Below are 24,892 nucleotides of genomic sequence, written 5' to 3'. Positions count from 1 at the left end.
CAAAGGAGAGTAGTAAAGACCGTCAAGCAACGATACACAGTCATGGGTCCATTTAGAAGCTGTTATGGAGCTTTTCATCATGATCAGCGTAGATTGTTTTGTTAAGTTCTGTTTAGACTTTTGTGACCCTCTCAAGTAAAACCCTATAAGTCATGTGAATGATGTGGCTTTATAAGTGGACACCGGCAGCTGGGAGAAGGTGGCGACTCTGGCGAGCATATTCTACAGTGTCAGGATGAGAAATAAAACATTATTTATAGCATAATAATAACAGTAGTGCTACTTTATAATGTTGTTAATGTCTCCAAATCCCATGAAAAACTAAAACAGTGACTACTTACAGTGATAAGTACTTACTCGTGTTTGTCTAGCCTTGGTTTTTATCTCTGCCGTGTAAGGTGACTTTGAGTGCTCTGAAAGGTGCCTATAAATAAGATGTATTATTATTATTATTGTATATATATAACTTCTATGCATGGGGACATATACATTGCTTGGCACTGTTTTATTCCACCTGCTGATATTTTAATCTGTTTAGCATTTATTATTTATTTTGCCAATGGTAGCTGTTCACATACCAGTGTGCACACAGCAACAAACTTTTTTTGTGATCAATCATTTTTACTTTAGAACTGACAGAACATAACAAACGAAGAATAACAACAACAGTGCAGCACATAAAGCAGGAATTTTTGGTTCAAAGTAGCAATAATAACTGAAGATAAGAGGCAAATATTCTAATGCAAAATACAAATAACAGTGGCCTGAAAAGGAAAAAACGCAAATCCTCACAGTCCAACTATCTCCATTAATTTGCTGGCCTGCTCCAGGTCTAATATTACTGCATGGAGGAGTGTGGGAGGGGGGGGAATCCCTTCTCTTAAGGTGGTCCTGACCATGCCTGTGCAGTGGCAGGCTTGGCCTGGTGAAAATGCACAGGTGTGCACTCAACTGGTAGGACGCCATCCCACATTCACTAACATTGTTCTTGAACTTGGACCTGCAGTATTAATTCCAAAGCCCATTGGTTCCTCAATATTTAAAAAGGCTAAATAAAATCTTTAAACTGCTGGGCACAGGTTTTTTGCTCTGGGACTGGATTCATATTCGTGTGGTGCTCTTGTGAGTGTTTACAGCAGTGGGACAGTTTATGTGAGACTGACTTTGACAGTGCAGCACCATGGGTCACTGGTGTGGTTTTGGACAACACTGGAGGTCACTTGCGTAGATATATTGTTATTTTCTTGGGTCTGTCGATCATGGAAACTATTAAATATCACCAGATCACCTATTTTTAAACTGCCCTTCAGCTTGGATCGTGATTGGTTGACAAGGAAGGTCTTGGTTGTGTATTCAGACGCCCAAAACAATTTGTGTTTAACCTTACCTGACAGACACTTCTTATGGCTCTGCAAATTATGGCTCTCTGAGGTGAAAGTGGAAGTTGTGCGATGTTTTTTCAGCATCTGACTTTGACAACAAAGGTCACAGTGCATCTTATTTCCCACCGTTAAACTAAAATCATAATCTTTTATTCACTTGAACTAAGCTCAACTCATCTCAAAGGTGATATGTATCTCTGACGGTGCGGACACAGCCTCTTGCTAAGTTTGAATATCTGTTTCGTCAGGTGACAAACTAATATTTTGATGTTCTTCTCAGCCCTTATAAAAGTCCAACTGATTGGTGTAGAAGTGAAAGTATTGTTGGAGAATGCTGTGCAGTGCCCCCCCCCCCCCCCCCCCCCCCCCCCCCGTGCAATGCAGAGGAGTTGTTTTCTGTGCCAAGGCTCGCTCTGGACAGAGTTAATCTTTACGTGAAATCTACTCGGGGCTCCTCATGGCAGCAGTGTTTGCCGGGCTGTGGAGGCAGCGCAGTGAGTGCCTGTCTCCAATAATGAGCTCCATCTAATAAACAGACGTTGGAGGCTGTGTGGACACAAAGCACAGTAGGAGATCTGCCATGGCCACGGGCAGGTCAGCTCAACCAGTGGCATTACAGCAAGAGCTCGTTTTCAGCTTTTCAGGGATGGGAATCAGCCGCTGTCATCCATGACAGTGTTACCGCTCTAGTTTTCTGAACGTGGTGTGTGTGTGTGTGTGTGTGTGTGTGTGTGTGTGTGTGTGTGTGTGCTGCAGAAAGTGTCACCCAGGCTGTGTTGCAGGGTTGCCTGCTCAGATAAATGAGTGAGGATGTGCTGGTGAGCCCGGATTGTGTCCTTCGCAGGAGTAACCCGAAAACATAATCGTGAATGTTCAGCTCAGACTATGTCTCCATGCGTTTCAAGAGTGCCTGTGAGAACTTCATGTTCAAGTGTGTCTATATCCAAGTGAATGGGGTGGGCTCTGCCAATCCATTTAAACCGCACCCTTGTGTAGCTGCATGCAGACTGACTGCACTCTGTATCCCTCCTCTGCAACTCTCTTTCTCAGAAACACTCACTCACACACACACACACACACACTTGACTCTTGGCTAAGAATGTCCGTGTTTGATGTGGAAAAGTTTGCCTGCTATAGAGGTGTCAGTTGTTCTCCAGCTGGGAGCCTTTGAGATGCAACACAGGCCAAATGAATCCAAATGTATGCCTGTATATTTAGCCAGTTGTGTGCTCGCTAATATGATCTGAGTGCTGTTGAAGCTTTTGAACAAAGGCTGAAATGCTTGATCTCACCTAAGAGGACAATTTAATGGAATTAATGGAGGGTAAAAACTTGCACACTGGTGGGTTTGTTGGGAGGTGATTTGTATTCATATTGTTTTTTTATATAATTTCCCATGTAGCTGTGCAGTGTGCATCTTTAATCACTGTTGTTTTAGCATATTTCTCTCTGATGGGCCGTTTCAGACAATCCCAGCCAGGTGTCCAGAGTTCTGGTCGCAATAGAGACATTAGACCTGAATGACAACGCGCCGGAGCTGGACAGACAATACACGACAGCCATGTGTGACTCCTCCTCCATTGGGCAGGTCAGTATTATAACCTGTAACGTTTGTGTTTGATGTTGATGTTTACATGGACAGCAATGTTCTAACGAATTACCTTATTCTGAATAAGACGTTATTTCTATTATGATCTTGACATTAGTTGCAGATAGTAATTTTCCATCCATATTCCTGTTCACATGTTACAGAGCATAGTCTGATTATAAGTCATGTCAATATTCCACCCTCCTACTGGTTTACAATCAAACCCAGGGCAGATGTCGTCCAGCCTCTCATCCAGACACTGTTACTGCTATGCACTTAACTCTGGTATCAGCATGCGAAACATACAAACATTACAACTTACACCTAGCACTGTGGCCAGGCTTTAATGCCTTGAACAGTCAGGCTCCTGCCTACATGTGAGATCTGCTAACCCCCTATGAGCCTGATCGTTGCCTGTGATCTTACTGCAGGACCCTGTACTAACTGTTAAAATCACAACGTGTCACTAAAGGTGACCAGGCTTTTGCTGTGTTTCCCCTCAGCCATGGATCTCCCTGCCTGGAGATCTTAAGCAGGCAAACTGAGAATCTTAAAGCTCCTCTTTAGACACACTTTTATTGTATGGCTTATTCTTGTTATGGTTGTAACAATTTTTTTGTATTTTATCTTGTTACATTCTATATTTTGGACTTTCTTACATGAATTATCTGGTTTATTATAAAGCACTTTGTACCTTTGTTTTGAAAGGTGCTATTTTAATAGATGTTTTATTATTATTATTATCAGAAGATCGAAACTGACTCATGTCTATTTCACAAAATTATGTGAAAACTCCAATAGGTCATTATAATGAGATTATTATTATAATGAGATTAACATGTATACATGTCAACATAATGTCTTAACTTGATTATTGCTTATTCTTAGTATGATCTTATTCTGGTTAAGATAATGAGAAAACACTTTTACACGCCAGTGTCTTTTTCAGACTATTGTCTTAATCGGGTTAATATCAGAACATTGATGTATTTGTTTGCTTGAATAGTTGAAGAGATTTTAAACCCCTATGTGTAAGAAACAAATTTGGCATGAATCCAGGAAACAACATTTTGGTTTTGTCTTGGGGTGATAAGGAATGAGGTATTTTCAGTGCATGCAGGGAGTGCTTATTCTCTTGTGATTGGACAAGCAGATGTGCTGTCACATCTCAATAAAGGCACCTACAACAAACTCTGACCCCCATTTTACTGCTGCATCTGCATCAACCAGGAGAACAAAGACTTAAAAGAGGAACAATGGAGGACAGACAAAGAAATCCAGGCTCTCATGAATATTTGGGTCGACGCGGCACAGGCAGCTGGAGTCAGTCATTAGAAACAAAAAGGTGCACCAAATGATTTTACTGCCTCTGGCAGGAATTGTGGTATCAACATGCAGCCAAACAGTGGTGAGAAAACAGTAGGAAGCTGAATAAAGATGAGAGGAAATCATATTATATGCAGTGCAGCAAACTGAGAAATTATCAGGGGGTTTGATGTTTCGGACAACGTCTTGGGCCAGTGACCGACTTCAGCTGGCCCCAGTGGCTCCACCGTTTCAGTAACGTGAAAGAAAATCAATAATCCACAAGACATCTTTTATTATTGTCTGTCCAGCAAAGGTTTTCTCCACACACCAAACAAACAGCACATTCTGTGATCTGTGACTCAGTCTATGCTGTAACATCCATGTTTATGAAATACAATGTGATGGCAATGAAAACATTAGTACCACAGCCTCACAAGGCTCTTAAAAGTTTAGTTTATTGGAGGCCTTGAGTTATGGGTTGTTAAATTCCTCAACTGGAAAAGTGCTGTATGGTTTTTTTTTTTCTTTCTTTGACCATTCATTTCCCCATGATGCATACAGGGTGGTGGGGGTGGCACTGGACGGGATGACCAGCATGCATTGCCTCTTTTGACCATTGGATAAGGCATAAGTTGGGGTTGAAGTATGTTTTTAACCTTACAAGAAAGATCTTTGGACTGCAATGGATGACGTGTCTCCACTTCCTCCAGCATATCCAGTAATAAAGCTAAAATGTCCCAGATCCAAACGCTGCCATCTTGAGCAAAAGACCTCATTTGGAGCCAGAGTCCTTGAGTGATTGGAGTTGTGGTACTGAGGTCCCACCATTATTAATGCTTGACAAATCACAATTCAGCCTCAGCTGTCAATCATGACATTACACCCCATTTTTATTGCATCAAATAACTGATTAAAAACAACCTTACCAGAGAAAATGGGCACTTGAACAAACATCAGTGTGATAAGAACTACCCTATGAAAACTGTATTTGACGTGTACTTTGACTTTTTAATTTGACCCATGTTCCTTTCACTGACTTACGTGCTTGAACAAATCATATAATTACAACAAGGCCAATCAGGAAACATCGTTTGCCCTACAAGGAATTAGATGAGAGGTTCTTACTATCAGTCCTGAAAAGTCCAATTCATTTACTTCAAATAGTGACTGCTCCCATAAAGAAGCCCCGCGTGCTTCAAAGTTGCCTCCATTCAAATAAGGAAGCCTGGTATTCAAAGCTGTGCCCATTCAAGTAGGTGGAGAATATGGAGTGCAGTTGTACAAAGCTCCATCTATTCACATATGGCAGCGTGCAGCTACAGCTCGCCCATTCACAATGGAGGCAGGTGAATTTTCAATGACCTGTTATCACGACGCAGCAGCTATTCACATTGTAATTAAACTCAAGCCTCCTCTCAGACGGCCTCCGTCCTTCGTGCTTTATTTGTGTTCATCGTGGTGTTCTTACTTGATCCTATCTCCGTTATATAAATCCTTCACTCCATCTCTCCCTGGAAACCAGCCTTTGCTTTCTTTCTATCTGTTTGTTTTTTTTCCTCCATCTTCAGTATTCCACACTGGCTCCATCGCTATAATTTGGTGTCTTGGCCCATCTGTTGTTTTTGCTGGTGTTCTCATTGCTCCGCTTGTGTCTTTGTTGTTTTGCCACTAAATCTGTGATTCTATGGCAACGACGTTGATTTGTTTTTTTTCCCTGTGATGTTTGTGTTTGTGTATACTGCGAGTGTACGCAAGAGCGGGAGACAGTGCAAGAAAGAGCGATTATAATATCTCTTCAGCATGTTGGGGCTGGGTACGCGTGTCTCCCTGTGACAAGTCGTTAGGAAGAATATGCATTTGAATGCTCGCACGAGGCAACTGATAGCATAATGTGACTGTACATAACAAATCTGCTCAAAGCTCGAGAGACACTGACTAACTAAAGGAGAATGCAGCACCCTTCATCCTCACTGTCAGTCTGGTAACCGGCACTCGAAAGCGTTTCTAAAAGGACGGCTTGTGTAATGACGACTGGAGTTTTTCATTAAAAACAAATTACCCATCAGCTTAGGCAGAGGGAGATTTTCTCTCAGATTAATTTAACTACGATTGCTACCCCAGACTTGTGCAGATGCTATTACTAAATTGAAAGCCACACTGTGTTTGTTAAAGGCGGCTCACGTCAGACACTTATTTATGTGGTGCACAGTTCACTTGTGCCTCTATGCTGATAGCTCATTTTGATTCCTGCTAATGGTTTGCAGCTAAAAGCACTCTCCGTGTAAGTGTTCTTATTTTTCTCTTGTCTCTGTGCTTCCCACACCTCCACCCGCACATGTATATCCGTCCTCCCCTCACCTAATCTCCTCTTCTCTCTCTATCTTCTCGTTTCAGGTGGTGCAGGTGTTGCGGGCGATTGATAGAGATGAGGGAGGGAATGACAGCACCGTGTATTTCAGCATCCCTCCGGAGTCCAGCACCGCTCTCAACTTCAGTGTCAGGGACAGTGGTGGTAGGCACTCAATCTTCCCCCCCTCTGTATTTCTCTTAATTCCCCTCTTTTTTTTTTTTTCTTCTTTCTATTTTTTGTTCCCTTGGCAGGCGCACACTGTTTTTTCCCTACTTTTTTAAGGCTCTTAATCCCGCAATTTCTTTCCGCCTTTCTCTTTCCATCTTCGTCTTTTCTACCATTCTGTCTTTCCTTTACCCTCCTCAGAAACCCTCTCCCTCTCTGTCCACCTCCCACCTCCCTTTTTTCTGTCTCTGCCTCTCTCTTCCACCATCCATCTCCCAACTCTGGTGGCTCCATTGTTTTGCTTTGTTATTCTCCTCTCTTTTGTTCGTCCCTCTTGTTTGCCTTCCCATATCTTTTACATCCATCTTCTCCTCCCAGCTACCACATCTACTTACTGTTTGCATTGAAAAGCTTTTGAAGAAATCACTGCTGCTTCTTTTAATTCTCTTCAACCAAATTGAATTCAGCTACTTAGTATTTGTTCATGTGCTGTCTGTTTGTGGGCGACTTCCTGTGGCCCCTTTTCCTGCACAAATACACACATGTATTGTACACAGAGTGTAAGGAAAGCATTTATGTAAACAGTACAAACATCCCCCTTTCACACATGCTGAAGTTTTTAAAATTCAGATTATTATAATTCTAAGCATCAAATCCTTTGTGATAATAAAAAAATCCTTTGTGATAATAAAAAAATAAATAAACAACCACTCCAACACATATACTGAGCTAAAATCAGATCACAAATATATTGTATTTCACATCATATTCACCTTTTTTTGCACACAAAAACTAAATATTTGGACTAAAAGTATATTTTGCAGTTTTACATCCCCTGTTGAGTTTTCTTGTCAACTAGCACAGTAATGTCTGCAGTGTTTTTATACTAAAAGGCTGTGTGTGTGTGTGTGTGTGTGTGTGTGTGTGTGTGTGTGTGTGTGTGTGTGTGTGTGTGTGTGTGTGTGTGTGTGTGTGTGTGTGTGTGTGTGTGTGTGTGTGTGTGTGTGTGTGTGTGCTTGAAGACGATACATATTCTGAATAAAACATAAAACCTTGACAACAGTTTGTTGAGACCTCTAACCTGAATGTAGAGTAGGTCCCTGATTAAATCAGCTAAAAATGTTTATTTCTCTTGTTTGCTGTTGTGTTGCTTCATTTTATGGCAAATTAGAACCTACAACAACTGTCACTTCATGGAGGAGGGTGACACTGGGGGTGCTTTGCAGCTCTATAAAACATGTACATGTCAGGTTGTAATGCAAAATCAAAACATTGATTTGCATTACAAGAATAATAAATAAAAGGGCACATAACTCCATAGGATATTTTTAACATGTGTAGTTATACACACTTTGATCATGTATCTTCTCTAAACCTTATTTCACACTATAACATTTTCCTGTCACCGATGGGTTTTGTAAGTTGCCGACAAAAGCCCCCGAACATCACAGTCACCAACCAATGTGTCAACTCTTCAAAGACAAGATTAGAGGTTTGCCACACGGCCCCGACAATTCCAGCCAATTTAAAGGAGAGGAAGGGCTGAAGGTGGTAAAGGTTCATGTGGGGGTGATTTTTTACACTGCACATGTCTGTAATTGGGGAAATCAAGCAATAACCATGCCTGTGGGACAGGGTTACAAACATCGGAGCAGCTTACATTTACTGAAGAGTTTTTCTGTGTCATTCTGAGCAGGATGATAGAGAAGAGCAGGAGGATCAGTCGGGTTCACCGTGTCTTTTCACGATTACATGTGGGGACCAGTCAGAGTTTCGCCCTGACACCAGTCGGTAGTGTAGCATGAACGACTGCAAGACTCCTGATCACAAGACTTGTAGTGTGTAGTGTAGCAATCAGATGACTGAAAGTCGTGTAGTTTGAACTTGTAGTCTTAATATTTGAACTGGTGGACTTCATGTGTCATGTTATCTAGAGACGTCAGTGTCCCATATAATATACTGAGCTGTATTGATATACATATATTTATTGGACCCCTGTGGATCAAACTCTAAATACAATGTGATGTACATACAGTATTGCTACTTCATTAAGTAGATATGGTGAACATAGAGGTTGCTTATCTTCACATCCAGCAGACACGGGGCAACATTCACTTGAAAAAGTTTGGTTTCTGGCCACTTTATTGAGCCCAATATTAACTCTCAGTTTTAGATTTATTTTAGTTTCGACCGACCCCTGAGGGAAATATCTGCTAAACACTCTACTTTGTTTGCCAGCTAATTGCCAATTTTGTCTGCTTGCCATTTGGTGCTCTGCCTACTCTGCACAACTCACAGTAGGTTTAAACCATTCGTTAAAAGCAGTGATAGTGAACATAAAGAGTAAAAGAGAGTGAGAATAAAAGATGTGAATAAAAGGGCTCTTAATGCGAAACAATGATCTTAAAGACGATCAATACTTTGTAGAGCTGAGGGGAATATTGATTCATCCATCTCTGAAAAAACTGTCTTATTTCTAAATGATGAAAATGCTTCTCTGGTCACCAGGAACTGTCCGCTGTAAATATTTGTCTAGCTGTCACATTCAACAGCACTATCCACCTTCTGTTGTGGGCGGCTGATGATCTGAGTGCTCTTTTGGCTTTCGTAGGCATCCCACTGGTGACCAGCCCATTAATCGTTCCTAAACTTGACAAAAGCCTGAGGAGTGAACTTGCTCTGCTGGATCAGGGATCAGGGGGATAAAGTCAGTGACAGGACGAATCAAAGGCCTGTTTGATGTGTCATCCAGCACCAGAGCTCAGACAGAGAACACGTTCTGATCTCATGTGGACGACTTGTCTGACAAAAGCTCACTCAGAACAATTTGATCTGTATTTAAATTGCAGGAGATTTGCTTTGATAACTGAGCCACATTCTTACAAATGGGCTGATTGAATATTGTCCACATTATTTTCTGTCTACGCCTCAATCCATGATACAATGGCCTTCTTTTTCTGTGGCCTTGCACAGAAATGTCCCATACACACACTCCCTGGTTTAGGGACAAAAGTAAGAGGAGTCAGACCAACAGAGGCCATTAGTCGTTTTCTTTCTCTGCTCTCACTGAGTCCCTCGATGTCGAAAAATTGTGGCATCTTTAAAAAAACTAACTTGAAAGATGTGTGGGCTTAATATGTTCAGTTGTAGAAATAAATACAAACATGGTGGTGTGGCTGCTTCTGCTGTACCACCCCCTCTTCTTCTGTATAGGCTTAATTAGCACTGTCACTCAGGACAGGAGTCAGGTGTGAGCAGACATTTTTATGTTTGAAGTATATCAGACTTTATGTTTTCAGATTTTCTTGCCAACCAGGAGTTATAAATCATGAAGTCTAGCTGCAGGAGAGAGGAGGAGGATTCTATTTGGCCTAATTGAGACTCTCTTCTGCAGTTTCATCCTATTTGTTCAAATTATTGTCACTGTTATTCCGGACTGAGACACTGTAGCTCCAGTGGTGATATAAGTTCACAAATGAAATTACACAAGGCATGTGTGTTCTTCGTGGTCGAGGGAAGTGCAGTGTCGATATTTGAGTGATTTGGACACAAAATATGTTTAATATTAATACGATTTTAATAAACAGGCAACCAGCGCTCTGTAGCATTCAGTGGGGGGGTTGTGTGCCTTGAATCTTCTTCCACGTCGTTGGATAAACTACAGCAACGAGCAGCCTTCCGCCAATAATATCTGACCGTCCTGATCATTTCGATAATTAGTTTTTTATTTCACCATATCTGTTGACACTCTCCATCAAGACATCACTTCCTCTTTAGGAAGTTCTCTTTCGTCTTCATTTTTTTATTGCAGTAATGCTTTATAATGAGCTGTGTAACAAAGCTTTTACTTTTAAAAGTTGTAAATTTGGATCTGAAGATCATGTTGATTGCTTAACCGACCTTTGAAATAGCCCACATGAAATGTATGAAAACTAAGAGCAGTTAAGTAAATCATGTGTGTAAATCAACACACATGAACAGGAATAAAGAAAACTCAGTTTAATTTTAAAACATTTATTGCAGATAAATCAGGTAGGATGAACACAAAGTTTTCTAACTTAACCCATCACCATAGACTGTTTATAAAAAGCTCTGCACACAATCATCCAGCACATGAACTGTAAAGAGTGACATTATATTGTCTATTCTGAAGTAGCTGCAGAGCATCAACACAGACCAGGCAAACCTGGCCCGCCTCCTTCCTTTGTAGTGTAAACCAATCACCCACTGATTGGAATCACACATTTTCCCAAACATGAGCACGGTAATTTCGGGGCATTATTTCCAAATTGTATCATCCTGCGTCCATTCAGCACAGAAAATAAGTAAAATTGCAGCATGCAGTTAACAACAGATTAGTTATCTTCCTCCCTCTCTTCCTTCCTTCAGGCACCACAGCCAGCCTGGTGCTCCTCTCCCAGCTTCAGCCGCTGTCCCGCTCCCAGTCCTCCACCCTGACGCTCTTTGTGCCCCTGGTGCTGAGGGACGGCACGTCGGGTCTCACCAGCACCAGCACGGTCACCGTGTCCGTCTGCCCCTGCCTGAGAGGAGGATCTCGGGCTGGGGAGAAGGAGAAGAACAAACTGGTCGAGGGCGAGTGGGACTGGGAAAGAGAGGCGGTGTGTCTCCCCCAGCAGTCCACGCTGCCTTCCCCTGGCCTCAGTACTGCCGCCCTGCTGGCGATCCTGGCTTGTGTTGCTACACTACTGGGTAAATACTTTGACACAGTGATGAAATTGGGGATTATCATAACACATTAACAACAGTGAAAACGTAATAAAAAGTGTTGTCCCTTGAAAGACCCTTACATCATTTTTTTACTACGACACTTAGCATTGTGTATAGTATCCAGTAAAGTCATTCCATTAAGATTTACTGCCTGTAAAGGAGTTTAATGCTAATCTATAAATAAAAAGATCAGTAAATAGTGTTTAGGGCAGTTTATCCTCCACTACACCCCTGGAGGCTTAATCTGCATAGGAAAATAATGGAAGCAGCAGCGTAAATATTTCTCTTAGTCACAGCTGCTCAGCAGCGAGGTTTACTTTTCCTCCCAATTCTGGTCCAGTTATCTCCTCTGGCAAGGTCAGCATTAATCACTACTGAAACAACAATTGTGAGTGATTATCCGGGCCCTCTGGTTTTTGATAGCGGCATAATAAAATGTCACAGCCACCTCTGCAGAAACTCTCAAATGCTCAATTGGATAATGTCTAGGTGCTGAGACGGCTTTGGCTCGTGGCCAGCGTCATTGTCATTTCTATTCAGTCTGTTGGATCACTACTCATGCCTTATAGATGGGGAGCATTATCATTCTGCAGGAGACCAGCTCAATCAAGAAGGAAAAGCAACATGGCGTGAAGGTGATCACGCTGAGTAGCTTTTGGTGGAGTCTCGAATTTAGTCCTCTAAGTGAAAAGGGCATAAACTATTCCAGGAAACACATAAAACTTTTTAACAGCCGCCTCAATTTGTAGCTTCAAAAGTCGGCTCGATTTTTCTTCCAGTTTCTCTTATCTATATGAGGCCCGTGCTAATCCCAAACAGAATACTTGGGCCTTTTGCAAAAAGCCAAATGTTCCAACAGAAGCTCTGACAGTAGCTCCATCAGGATGCCATCTGGTTATTAAAAAGCCGTTTGGCGTATACATAAGGTTGGATTTGGATCATTTGCATTTCACGCCTTGTGAGGGAAGACTTAAATACACATAATGACATGTAGGTGAACCCTCAAATTGTTTAGAAAGATTAGAGATTTCCCACTGATTTTTAGGGATCATTGGATTAGTTCCATAGGAAATCAAATAATGCAACCTCCGACAAAAGACTGTAGATGGATTTACAGCAATAGCTTAACCACCTACTGTAAATCCATAGAGACAGACACAAGTACATACAGATGCACGGTATATGCACATGTTGAGAAAAAGGCAAGTAGATTCCAATTGGAGCCAGTATATGTGGATGTTTGTTTAAACCCCGTCTCCAAACAATGATTATCCAGACATAGCTTAACATGCGTGAGAAGGCGCCAGTGGTGGAGGAAGAACACAAATATATATTCAAGTAAAAGTACAAATAAAGAGACAGAAATATACACAAGTAAAAGTAAAAGTACTACATGAACTTCAATAAAAGTAATTGTGTAAGTATGAAAAATACAGGTATGTACAGATATTTACTGATATATGTACTACTAAAGGGCAGTAAAGAAGTAAATGTACTAAGTTCCCTCCCAACACTAGGCACAGCAGGTCTGTGAGGATTTGCTTTTCTCCACACGCTGAAACACTTTGCATTGAGCTCAAATTTGAGCTTTACTCTGGAATCTTTGTTGTTTGGAGGCTGGTGTTTTAAAACCAAACACAAGAGAAAGGGCTTCAGAAAGGAATAATACAGAGTGTTTATCTGCTCTGACATCAGTTGGAAACACGAGCGCAGATGTTTAACAAGCTTAGATCTGCATTCATAACCTAGAGTTGCTTCCAAAGTCAGAAAGAAACTTGGCATGGTCAATTATCCTTGGATCTGTTTTTATTTATCGACTCTGACTGAGCTCAAGGTACATTTTTGATCAAGTGATTTAAAAAACAATATATGTACATAACATTAGCTCAGGCTACTGACAGGTCCGTCAGGTTGGACTCTACATGAATGAATATTAACTGTTTAAATTTGCTTTCAGACACTGAATTGAGCTGTATGTGAAAATGCAAATGACTGAGTGAGAGGCTCAGGACAATGTTCGAATGAGCTCATGTGAGAACACAGCAGGAGATCCTCCGGGGATGTACTGTGAGGGAGTGGCCATGTTGATGACGTTTCTAACACATGACGGACACAAAACTGAAAAAAAACCCCCAAAAGAATACAAATATCTCAGGATGAAAAAGCAGTGCCACACTCATAGAGGACGAAGATGTAACAAGAGTCATCCTGCGCTATACCCCGTGTCTGAAATCTAACCCGGAGAATCTCCTGCTGCTTGTTCATGTCTGGAAATGGCCTCGGAGTGAAATATTTCCCCCATTTTATCTATGCGCTGAATCCTTGTTGAGTTTATTCATTTTAAATACTGCATAGCAAACCAAATGCATCTTTTCAGGTAGATTTTGATCCCATTTAGTCTTGTCAGACATCTGTTGAAGAGCTACCACAGCCGGGCTCTTTGTCCACAGCCCTGGGTCAAATGCAGCTCTCTGCTCTGGGAATACGGAATCATGGGAGAATAAAACGTCCATTTGCCTGGCTGGAGCTCAAAGTCAATTACAGAGTGGAGGCATGCAGCCTGCTGATATGATACACCAGCCCTCTGACCCACGGCCTCTTCTGTATTCGTTTTGTCTCTGTGTGTCTCACCTCTTTGTCTGTCTTATTCCTTTTCCCCTCCCCTTTCTCTCTCTCTCATTTTCCTCCTTCCCCTTTATTTCCCCTGTGACTTGTGCTCCCCCCATCACCTTCTTGTTCATCATTCTTTTTTATTCTTCCAATTTCTCTCCCATGCCTCAATATCCTATATTCCACCCCCCCTTCTGCAGCGGTGAGTGCCCTGTCATTGTCACTGCGCCGTCAGAAGCGTGACTCCCTGTCACCGCTGGAGGAGGACGACGTTCGGGAGAACATCATAACATATGACGACGAGGGCGGGGGAGAGGCCGACACGGCTGCTTTTGACATTGCGGCGCTGCAGAGTGCGCCGCACACCTCGCGCTCGCATGGCTATCGCACTCTAGACAGCAGGAACGTGTAAGTAGCGGCGGGAGCGTGTGGGGAGTTTGTTTATATGTGCTGATACATATATATAACAGTTAAATAACATCATAGTCTGCCTCTTATCACAGGAAGGAAACAAAATTAACCATTCAAAGTAAAAGCTTTCATCCCTGTCCAGCACTTAATTGATCCATTTAAGTAAGCGATTGGGCCTAAACTCCGAGGTCATAATCAGTCGCCGATGAAAACGATGAGACAGAAGGCTATCAGGCCTGGCAGTCCTGGGAGACCACTTTGTTGTGCTCTTTTTGTTAAAGCTTGTTTATGTTCTGCCACATCAGAGAGCCGTTTGCACCCACTTTGATGTTTCTGTGAAACATTGTTATTGCCTTTGGACTAATAATTAGCTCCGATGAATTCATGCAGGCCATATAGAGCGGCCATAAACAAGTACAAAGCCAGCCTTCAGTTTATCGAAAATTGCTTCTCGGGGTTTATGGAGGTGGTCACAACAACATGAGAAACCGTCCGAATCTAATGCAATCCAATGAAATATCCCTGCAATAAATACTACTACCTTTGTGAACCTTTGAATATTTCATTCCTGGTGACACTGTGTCACAGAGGAGACAATAGTTAAACTTCAGGGTAACTTTGAAGCTGTACTTTGTGGTGCTGGTGTGATCTTACGGAGACACATAAAGTTGTGTTTGCTTGTCATGAGGAGGAGCAGCAGTGGTTTACAATCCTCTGTCTGAGAAAGTAACCCTGAAGTTGCTGTCAGGCTTTTCTTGGTTTGGATTTGGAGACTAGAAAGTTTCAACAGTCCAGCTGCATTACAACAGTTTGTAATTTCATCCGCAATCTACAGAGCTAAAATCCTGGATAGCTCAGCCTTCACTGCATCGGTTTTTAAGATTTTGATTATGCTTCTGCCATGTTGTTTTTAGATGGTTTTCCAGTTGTCCATCTGTCCCACTTATTAATGAGATATCTCAGTAAGGCCTTGAGGGACATATAACATAATGTTGCTTTTGTTAATGCACAAATTTAGCAAAGAGAATCCTTTCAGATTGCGTACATATATATATATATAAATATATATTGAACCAGAGAAATCCCCAATTTTATTCAAGGTTATGTTTTGGTCACCTTTTTTCATGACTGTTTTACCCGTGGCTTTGCCCGTCTCTGCTCTAACTTCAGGGGCAAATTACGCATTATGAAGGAAAAACACACTTCTAGCCAGTTGGTTGTTTTGTCCTTCCACTCCCACTTTGTTGTGGTCACTCGTAATGGATCACAATGATTCATTGCCGTTTGCTGCTTGTCTTGTCACGAAACACACAGGGGACCCAAATGACCCAAGAGGATTACGGGAAGAGAATTGATGGGGAAGACAACAACCCCCATGATCTCATTTGCTTCATGATGTCATCAAACTACGTCTTTTGTCTTTTCTTTGATTAGGACACCCCTAGTGCCCAAAGTTACGGATTTCAATAGACTCTATGAGATTGGGTGCAAACATTCATCTGGACTCAAGGTTTAATTATGATAATATACACTTAAAAAACTTTAATTACATGTCATAAAAGTCTGTACTACATGTACTGCTTGAATCTGGACACACGTGGATCTAAAGTGCAATTTGACCGGTTGATGGAGGCATACAATCACAAGGTGATGATTGTAGTGTTTTATATTATTACATTGCATTACATATCATTTAGCTGATGCTTTTATACAAAGCGACTTACAATAATATTGTGTCTACAAATGTCTCTAAACTTGATAGTTGGTAAAGTGAAAACTAAATCACTGGATGGGCCCTTGTATGTTAGCCTGTCCATCTAAGTCAAAAATAACAGGAATACAGTACAATATGGATTTCATACTTTACAGAGCATCAACGCCTCTAAGCATGGTCTCAGAAATCAGAAAACGCTTGGTCACGGTTTCCATTCTGATCAACACCTGAGGCATTTATTTCCCCTCTTATGTCAGATACAGTAAAACAATGTTACAAAAATAAACCACTTACTAAAGTTAAATGGAGAATGTTGTCTTGTCTCTTTCAGACGTTACACACATCGTACCCAAGACAAAGCTCGCACCTACAGCTGGGCTCAGAATCCGGGTGTGGATCACAACTACACAGGACCAGTAGGACCCCTCTATGGTCGCCTCTGTTACAGCAGCCACACTTTACCTGTTCTCCGGCGCACGCCAGGCGGCACATTTGAACCAGGCCTGGCAGAGCTGGGATACCGCTTTCCTGGTGGCCAGCCAGACCACTCCCTGGTCATCCAGAACCAGGGGGCCATGGTGGGGGCGATGGAGTCTGGGGCAGTTTACATTACCCCCACGGACGGAAGCCGAATGGGGAGTTGCGCGGGAAGCCGTGAAGGGACCGCACCCCAGAGTGCAGTGAGCACGTCCGACGGAGGAACGCCAAGGACCAGTGACAGCCGTGACAGAGGGGGAGGGACAAGAACTGCAAGCAACTGCACGGAGGGGAGCAACGAGGAGAAAACGATCCACAGTCAAGACGGCGACTGGGTAAGGATTATAGAGACCCACTGAAGGGAGAGTTTTGGCATTGCACACAGCAAAAACATTTTTTTAGTCTGGTTCCATTCTCCTCAGCAGTTGTGTGGTAGCACCATCTTCATTTTCTGCCAGGTTTTGTTCCCAAATATGTTACATCAATGACAAGCATCCAATGGCATTTTGGTATAGCTAGCAATAATAATAACAACAAGAAGTATATTATTATATAGTATTTAAAATCTAAGACAGCAAATGATACAATACAGCACATTACATTACATCCTTTTAAATTAATGACAAAGGAAAAGGATAAAAGTGACCCTAGTAGGTAACAGTTATCCTGGTGCCAATAGAGCATAATAGTGACCAGCCACTGTCAGAGCTCTTGTTTTACGGAAGTAAAATTTACCATTAATTTTCTCCATTGATGTTTCAGGAGAGAGTTTTAAGTCTGGAACCAGGTCAACCAGCTACGATGGGAATCATGACCATTAAATATTTGATTCAGACGAAAAGGCAAAGGTAGAAGACTAATTATTTAAGAGTAAAGGAACCACACCCTATAATCCATTGTGACTGATCCCTTAATGACTTCCAGTGTTTCTACTTGATTTTAACCTTGTTGTAGTGATTTTCTCTTTTCGTGGTTGCTCTGTGGTAAACGTAACGTAGCACTGAACCAGCCGACAGTAGCAGGCGGGACTTTAGCGGTTGTGGTTAACATTTCCACGGTAACAGTGAGCTCTACTAATTGGAGACGTTGCTATTACACCTGAGGATTGTGGGTAGAGTAGTAGGTTTTTTTCTTAAAACGCATTTGATATCATACAGACTCATGACTTCTAGAGGAGCATATAAAAATATTATGACTCATAATGAAAATCTCTTTTCAGAAGAAGAATTGGATTTGTACTTCTGGAACCACATTGTTGAGCTCTATTTCACTGTAGAGAAAAATACAGGTTGACTTTTGGATTTTGTGCATTGATTGAAAGGGTGTAATTCTGCGCTGTCAGTTTCAGGAGCTTTTAGAAAGATAATGGGAAATTTAATCTAGTCATTATTCACATTGCTATGTACTCTTAGTGTGTAGATAGCTTGGGGGGAAATACTCAAGTTAATGATCTCCATCCTTCACTCTACACTGTGCAAATAATGCATACTACACATTAGGTGTAACACTGGCATTGAACTGATTCTGTACTCCAATGCATGGATGGATGGACAGCTAAATATTTCCGGATGGAGAAAAAGTGATAGATGTTCCATTTAATAATGAATTGAATAAATGACTTTATTATTAATAGATGATTGCACTGGAAACGCATTAAAGTTAAATGAATGAGTTAATTATTCAATAAAATAAGCAACCCAGTAAGTAAGATAGTAATTAAGCAAATATACAAAATTATAATATTACTTTTGCATTCAACCTGGTGCTCTATATTATTGCAGTGATTGCAACAGCATTATATTTTTAATCAGGCAGCAGAAATGTCCAGGATGCTGATTCAGACTTATCAGCACATTTTTTTCCTGCTGTTAACGATCTTTTGTGTTTTCTTTTATTTATTAGGCCATAGCAAGGCTATCTGGCCCTTTCTTTATTTAATTTTCAAATATTTTATCTCTCAATCACTTCCCCCTCCATCTCCCTCTCACAGTGCAGTGTTAGCTCATTCTAGAGCTCAATTAATATCTATGGCTTCTTCCAACTCTGCTTTTTTTCCAATCTGTTCTGCTCATTGTCTGCCTCTCCCTCCTTCCTCTCATCCTCTATCACCACCATCTCCTGCTTTTTGTCCATTCTGCCACGATCACATTCCCTTCATCTTTCTGTTTTTTGATGCCTTTTATTAAATTATCCCTATTGCTTGGGAACATTTTTTTCATTTTCATTTTGTTTTACTGTAACCAAACCTAACGGCACCACACCCACCCACGGCCCCAAACTGAAACCACTCATGCTCGCCTACGTTCCCTCCAGGTGCAGTCGGAGACGTTTCCCAGGGAGCATAATCTCGTCATGACCCGATCTGGCTCCGTGGTTGGCCAGGGTCACGGGGTGGGAGGCTGGATGAGCGACTCGGCTACACTCCCCCTGGCAGGACGCAGGGCTTCCCGTGCCGGCTTGTCCCCAAAACGCACAAGCTCCGGCCATGCTGAGTCTGACTCCAGCGGAGGAGGAGGAGGTGGTGGAGGAGGAGGAAGCGGAGATGGACAACAGCAACCTTTCAATGGACGCAACTATGCCACTGTGCTGCAGGGGGAGATGTCTGGACAGAGGGACTACCCTGGCACCTTGGGGAGGGGAGGCCTGGAGATGGGAAGCAACTTTGTGGTGGGAAGGCCAGACAGGGAGGGTGGAGGGATATCACTGGCCGGGACTCCACCTGTCTACCAGGAAGCACCTGGCTTTATAAGGGACTGGCGTGATCGGATGGGTCTGGGAGGGTACGTTTTGGGCAGAAGGGATATAACCCCACAGCTTTTGCCCTTTCCAGGGCATCCTCGAGGAGCGTATAGTGGTGTGATGGGCTTTGGGGGCGGTTGGGTTCCAGGGATGGAGGCAGTAAGAGATGCTCCAGGGCCCGGGGGTCCCTCCTTGGCACTGAGGGTGGGTGAGTTCCTACGACTGCGCCTTGCCCAGGTCACCTTTGACCCCTCACAGCCACCGTATGACTCGGTGCAGGTGTACGGCCTGGAGGGGACAGGGTCCAGGGCTGGATCCCTCAGCTCACTGGAGAGCGAGGGGGAGAAGGATGCAGAAAAGGAGGATTGGGGAGCGGGGCTGGATGAGTGGGGTCCCCAGTTCGAGAATTTAGCCCAGCTCTTCAAAGTAAGAGAAAAAGAGAAGGAAGAGAAAGTTGAAGAGTGTGTCAAGAAGGAGAATGAAATGAAAGAGGAGCCTGAGAAGAAAGAGAAAAAAGATAGAGGAGAGCAGGCTAGAGAGGAAGGGAAAGACTGAGGGGATGATAAAAATGAAACAAATAGGGCAAAGGGGGTAAGAGAGGAAGGGAGGAAATAGGAGGATGATGAAAAGGCAACCGGCGCTAGAATAATGTGAAGAGAAGTTAAAGGGGAGAAAGATGAAGAGGCAAAGAAATAAAAAGAGACGGAGAAAAATGAGCCTAGGGAGGATCGAGAATGCGAGGGCAGGGAGGGAGTGATTGATGTAATTTAAAGCAATAAGTGTTGAAACGTTGATATGGTTGAGCACAGATACTGAGACAATGCAGAGGCTGCTTGTGCTCGGGGCAGCAACAATTTGTTAAACGCTTCGGACAAAGAAAAACAACCCAAACATCCAGGACTCAATTTAATTCAACTCTCACGTATGGAATGAGAAACAGCCGGAAACATGGAGGAGACCGTTTCTCGTTGAACGCATGTATGTGTGTTGGTGTGCATGTGTGTCTGTGCGTAAGGAAAATCTGTGAAGGGATATAGACGTGTGAGCAAAAGTGGATAAATGCACTTGTATGCATGAGTGTATGTGTGTAATTTGAAGATGTTTAACAAAGACAGAGGAAGAGTGGCAGGGACAACTCCTCACGTCCAGAGACTATTTAACTACTGAGACTTACAATACCTATAAGCTGCAACATACGTTTTTGGGACAACGTGCAAAGAGTAAACATTTAACGAGAAAGTTTAGTAACTAGAACAACACACAGTGGATAAACTATATATATATATTTGAATAAAATGAATGGAATAAGAGAGCAGGATGTATAGAGATGGAAACGGACGGGGGAAGTGAGACGATTGTACAGAAACAGTTACTTTTTATTCCATCTGCGGTGGCAGAAAATTGAATTATTCAGCTCACTATTTCATTCCAAATGAAAATGATGAATCATTTAAATCCTGCAAAAGATTCTCCCTCCTCTCAGCCCACGAGGAAAACAGACATTGTGAGAAATTGGAATGATTTAGGGATGTGAACCCCCACCCCCCTGCGCGCCCCCACCACACCACACTCCTCTCACACAGTTTACTTTCCGTATCTATACAAAGACTCACATACAAACACAGACACATTTATAAATATAAGGCTTTGATTGTACGACAGTAAATTATAAAAGCATCCACATATATGGAGTAATGAGGACTCCATTATTCTTTATGGAAGGAGTAGACCCCCACCCCACCCCACCCCCCACATCGTAGTCCTCAAAAGTATGCATGAGTTATGAAAACACCAAAAAAAACGGCAGTCTCGCCTCATGTTTTGAACACTCATTCTGCCTAAAATGAAAAGTTCCACACGTTTGTAATGAAATTATAGGGGGAGCGACGCCGCAGTGACATCCCATGATAGGCTTCTTTTTTCTCGTTAAAGGTCAGGATGCAAATGAGCTGGAGTTTGCAGCTAGAAAGCACTTTTTATACTGTGTGATGTTCAGTAATAGATCATGAATCATGTCAAAGATTACAGTTGTTTTATAAGATGTCAGTTCAACAAGAAAAAAAACATACGATGTTTGACTGTGTGTAAAAACGTTTCAATTGTAAATACCACTGAATATTATTGCTAAAAGAGAATATATAAAATATGTAAAAAAAAACTAAACAAACACACTGTCGGGACTATCTGTATGTACGCTAGACTAGAAATTGATTCACGGAGCTGGACGCTGCAGCCTCCTGGACTGAAAACAAGAGCTTGTGCTTTTTTTAACATCTGTGTACTAAGTGAACAGGTTCAGGTTTGTTTTGTGGTAGCTCTCTTCTGAGATGGACAAGCCCCAGATTCAATTATACATGTGGCCTCTGGCGAAAGTTTGTTGTGTGAAATATTAGTTACAGGAAGCCTGTGAGCTCGTCCGTCCCAGTGAGAAACCAATTTGATGAAAATCCAGCGGAGTGAGGAGAAATTCCCCTACAAGGCATGCTGCAACAAAAAAAGAAATCCGTATTTCTCCCAAAGAAATTTGGATTATTATTCCGCTGAATTCAAATGAGAAATTGCAATGAGATTTCAGGACATTGCTGCTGGTAGTGTTGCATTGCCTGAGAGATATGGAACAAAGTTTTATAGATATTTACTTTTCTCTTTAGAAACACAATAACTGTGCGATTAAAAGGAAGATTTTTAAAATGTTTTGGCAAGTGAAATGTAATCTCTCGTACATTCCAGGCAGTGCAAATCAAAGGCAATGTTAATATTGCATTTTGCTCTGCCTTGACCTCTGGGCATAAAGGAATCTAACGTGCGTTGTGGAATAACAACAACCAGACAAATTGAGAAAGGAACTTTACCACAGAGCCTAAACCTGAATGTGGACAACTTTGATGTGCCATCGCAGAAAATGTCACTGTTTATCACTGGTTCACTGTAAAGTCACAAACATGATGTCTGGCTCGCTTTGCTTTTTTCGTCATCCTGTCAACACTCGGGATGACCAATCAGGAGGTCGGGCTGCTCTCTGGCAGAAGTCCAACCCATACACACACCTCTGTACCCTTTACAGCACCTGAGCCACACACGTGTCCATCTACAGTGCCACTGTGCAGGAGGGGGGGGGTGGTTTCAGGACCAATGTACAAATACTGCACAATAACTGGAGGAGAGTGGAGGTTGCAGAACCTGGGGGGGGGGGTTGTTTTTGGCTGATCATTAATAACTCAACACCCTTAAGCTACCAAAGCCTTCCATCACCTTTATGAGTGTCAGGACACAAGTGTTTTCAGACATGAACTCTGGAGAGGGTCCCGACCAATTGTGTTGCCTTTCACACATGAACAACGCAGCGGGAGATTCTCCGCTCAGCTGCGTCCCCAGAGACACAACGTTACGTGTACATTCTGCTGTGGAGATCATGTTTTTTTGTTTACAGCACGTCGACACCGGCGTCGGCCCTTGTCACAAAAAGATCTCTTGACATCTTGGCTGGTTTAATCTACGGATTTCATCTACTGGCTCCTCCTTTTCTTCCTCAGATATTTGTATTCTGTCGGGTTGGGTTTTTTATTTTGTTTCTGTGTCTGTCGTGTTAGAAACGTCATAAACACACAGAGAAGCACAGAGCAGCTCTGTCGGACATTTGCGTTCCCTCATCCAGCCCCTTCGGAGAATGTCAGGAGAATATCCTGAGTTCACTGCATGTCTGAGAGCAGCTACACAGGTTTTTAGATGCCTCGTATTTTACTCTGTGCCAACGTTGAAGTCTTGTTTTTCATAGTGTTTCCTATCATGTTTTTATTATTATTTCAGTTGTGATAACGTTGTACTCAGGGGGCTACTGTCCTCGCTGAGATCTGGGACATGGGAGCCGTCACGAAAAGATGTCCAGTGGAGCAAGACACACAAGTGTATAGATTTTAAACAAACCTGCAGGTCAGCCTGACTTATCAGGGAGGAAAAAACATAACAGATAAGAAATCCTGTCCATTATAAAAAGCTATCACAGTTTAGAGAACACCTGTCGAGTTAGAAAACTAAGACAGCTTGCTATCAGATTTATGATGCAGGCCACAAAGTAGCATAAAAGTTTGTAAATGAAACTGTATTTCTTCTCATCTGTACTTTATCTAAATATAAAACATATAAAAACAACGAGATGGAGCCTTAAGGCCCTTTTCCACTACGGTACAAGTACCTATCAGGTATTAGTTCATGTTCTCTTTTAGTTACTAACTTTTCCTCACAACCCATCCGATCCGGTCTCTGGTGTTTCTTGAAGACCAGAGTCATGATTAAACAGACTTATTAGAACTGATGTCCTGAATCTAAATTCCTCTGGTAAACCTACAATGACTGCCAAGCAACTTGGAACCATTTGTTATGAGAATAAGAACTGAAATAATGTGCTGCTTTGCCAAATCATTATGCTGACAGTGTTTTCCCTATAATTTATATGTAATGTGTCTCTGTCTCTAAACACAGAAATAACTATCCTTATTTTCATAACAACATTGCCAATTCTTTCGGGCAGCCGTCGCAGAAGCAATTACCGCGGTTCATCAATAAGTGACCTTTTCTTGCCTCACTAATTTTCCTGTTTATCCCACTGTCTTGATTGGCTGCAGGTGTTTCATCTCTGCTGATTGGTCTAATCCAGAGTTCTGCTCCAGCTGATTGGTCAAAAAATCAAAGTGAGGATTCTCCTGATTTGTCTCATTTCAGAGAGGTGGGGCGCTGCGGCAGCTAACCCACTTGACGGAGCTGATTATCGCACCTCCCGAGCCCCGGCAAAGTGGTTCAATCAGATCCGTGATTAGTTGAATCATTTGTTTTAAATAGAATCAATTCTCTGCGAGTCTCCGCAGCAGCTTTCCGGCTCCGGTCCGGTCCCCGAGCTGCAGCTCTGACGCATCTGGTGACAACACGCAAGTGGTCGTGCCATTCATCAAGAGACCTTTTAAACGAGAAAGATCGAGTCCCACTGACAGGACGAGAGTATCACCTTCATATCTAAATATACCGACATGTAGCTTGAAGGGTGCTGGGTGAGGGTCAGGAGTTAGTAGACCACCGCCTCCCTCTGGTTCTGCGCCTAGCCTTCATTGCTCCTGCACGATGTTGATACAATTCCACAAATTGCGTGCTGAACAAAGTGTATTTATTTCTGTTGTACTTTTTCTTTTTGTAAATTTGAATAAAAAAGGAACTATTTCAAAGAGATGAGTCAGGCCTGCTTCTGTGCTCTTTTCTGCAGTCTCCTGAATTTCTGGATAATCAGACTTCTGCTGCTTGCGTGTGCCTGATGTTTATGTGTGTGTGTGTGTGTGTGAGTATGTGTGTGTGTGCGTGTGTACTAGAGAAAGAGACAGAGCTATTAAGAGATGTGCTGCGCAGTGCATATAATTGTGTGTGCACCTTGTGTG

The 24,892-nt window shown here is 42.3% G+C and overlaps 1 protein-coding gene and 1 long non-coding RNA gene across 4 annotated transcripts in view; one reads left to right on the top strand and one right to left on the bottom strand.

Annotated features, from left to right (window-relative positions):
* The window catches only part of LOC117778903, a 148,586-nt gene extending 126,956 nt beyond the window's left edge, over positions 1 to 21,630 (top strand). For 2 of the 3 annotated variants that reach the window (XM_034614794.1, XM_034614795.1), the window contains exons 9-14: positions 2,849 to 2,970; positions 6,673 to 6,790; positions 11,183 to 11,503; positions 14,332 to 14,539; positions 16,588 to 17,068; positions 19,047 to 21,630. In XM_034614794.1, coding sequence (XP_034470685.1) covers positions 2,849 to 2,970; positions 6,673 to 6,790; positions 11,183 to 11,503; positions 14,332 to 14,539; positions 16,588 to 17,068; positions 19,047 to 20,027 — 2,231 coding nt within the window. In that variant the 3' untranslated portion in view covers positions 20,028 to 21,630. Of the gene's footprint in view, positions 1 to 2,848; positions 2,971 to 6,672; positions 6,791 to 11,182; positions 11,504 to 14,331; positions 14,540 to 16,587; positions 17,069 to 18,723; positions 19,026 to 19,046 lie in introns of those variants that run through there. The other variant, XM_034614796.1, reaches the window with a different exon arrangement.
* On the bottom strand, positions 11,972 to 24,676 carry LOC117778951. The gene is made up of 3 exons (XR_004616865.1): positions 23,078 to 24,676; positions 18,493 to 18,498; positions 11,972 to 11,982 (listed from the first exon to the last, which is right to left on the bottom strand). It is a non-coding gene; the product is annotated as an uncharacterized LOC117778951 (long non-coding RNA).
* Positions 24,677 to 24,892: the final 216 nt, after the last annotated feature.

Source organism: Hippoglossus hippoglossus, chromosome 17 (assembly GCF_009819705.1).
Source record: "Hippoglossus hippoglossus isolate fHipHip1 chromosome 17, fHipHip1.pri, whole genome shotgun sequence".
NCBI lineage: Eukaryota > Metazoa > Chordata > Actinopteri > Pleuronectiformes > Pleuronectidae > Hippoglossus > Hippoglossus hippoglossus.
This window is presented reverse-complemented; position numbering and strand designations above follow the sequence as displayed.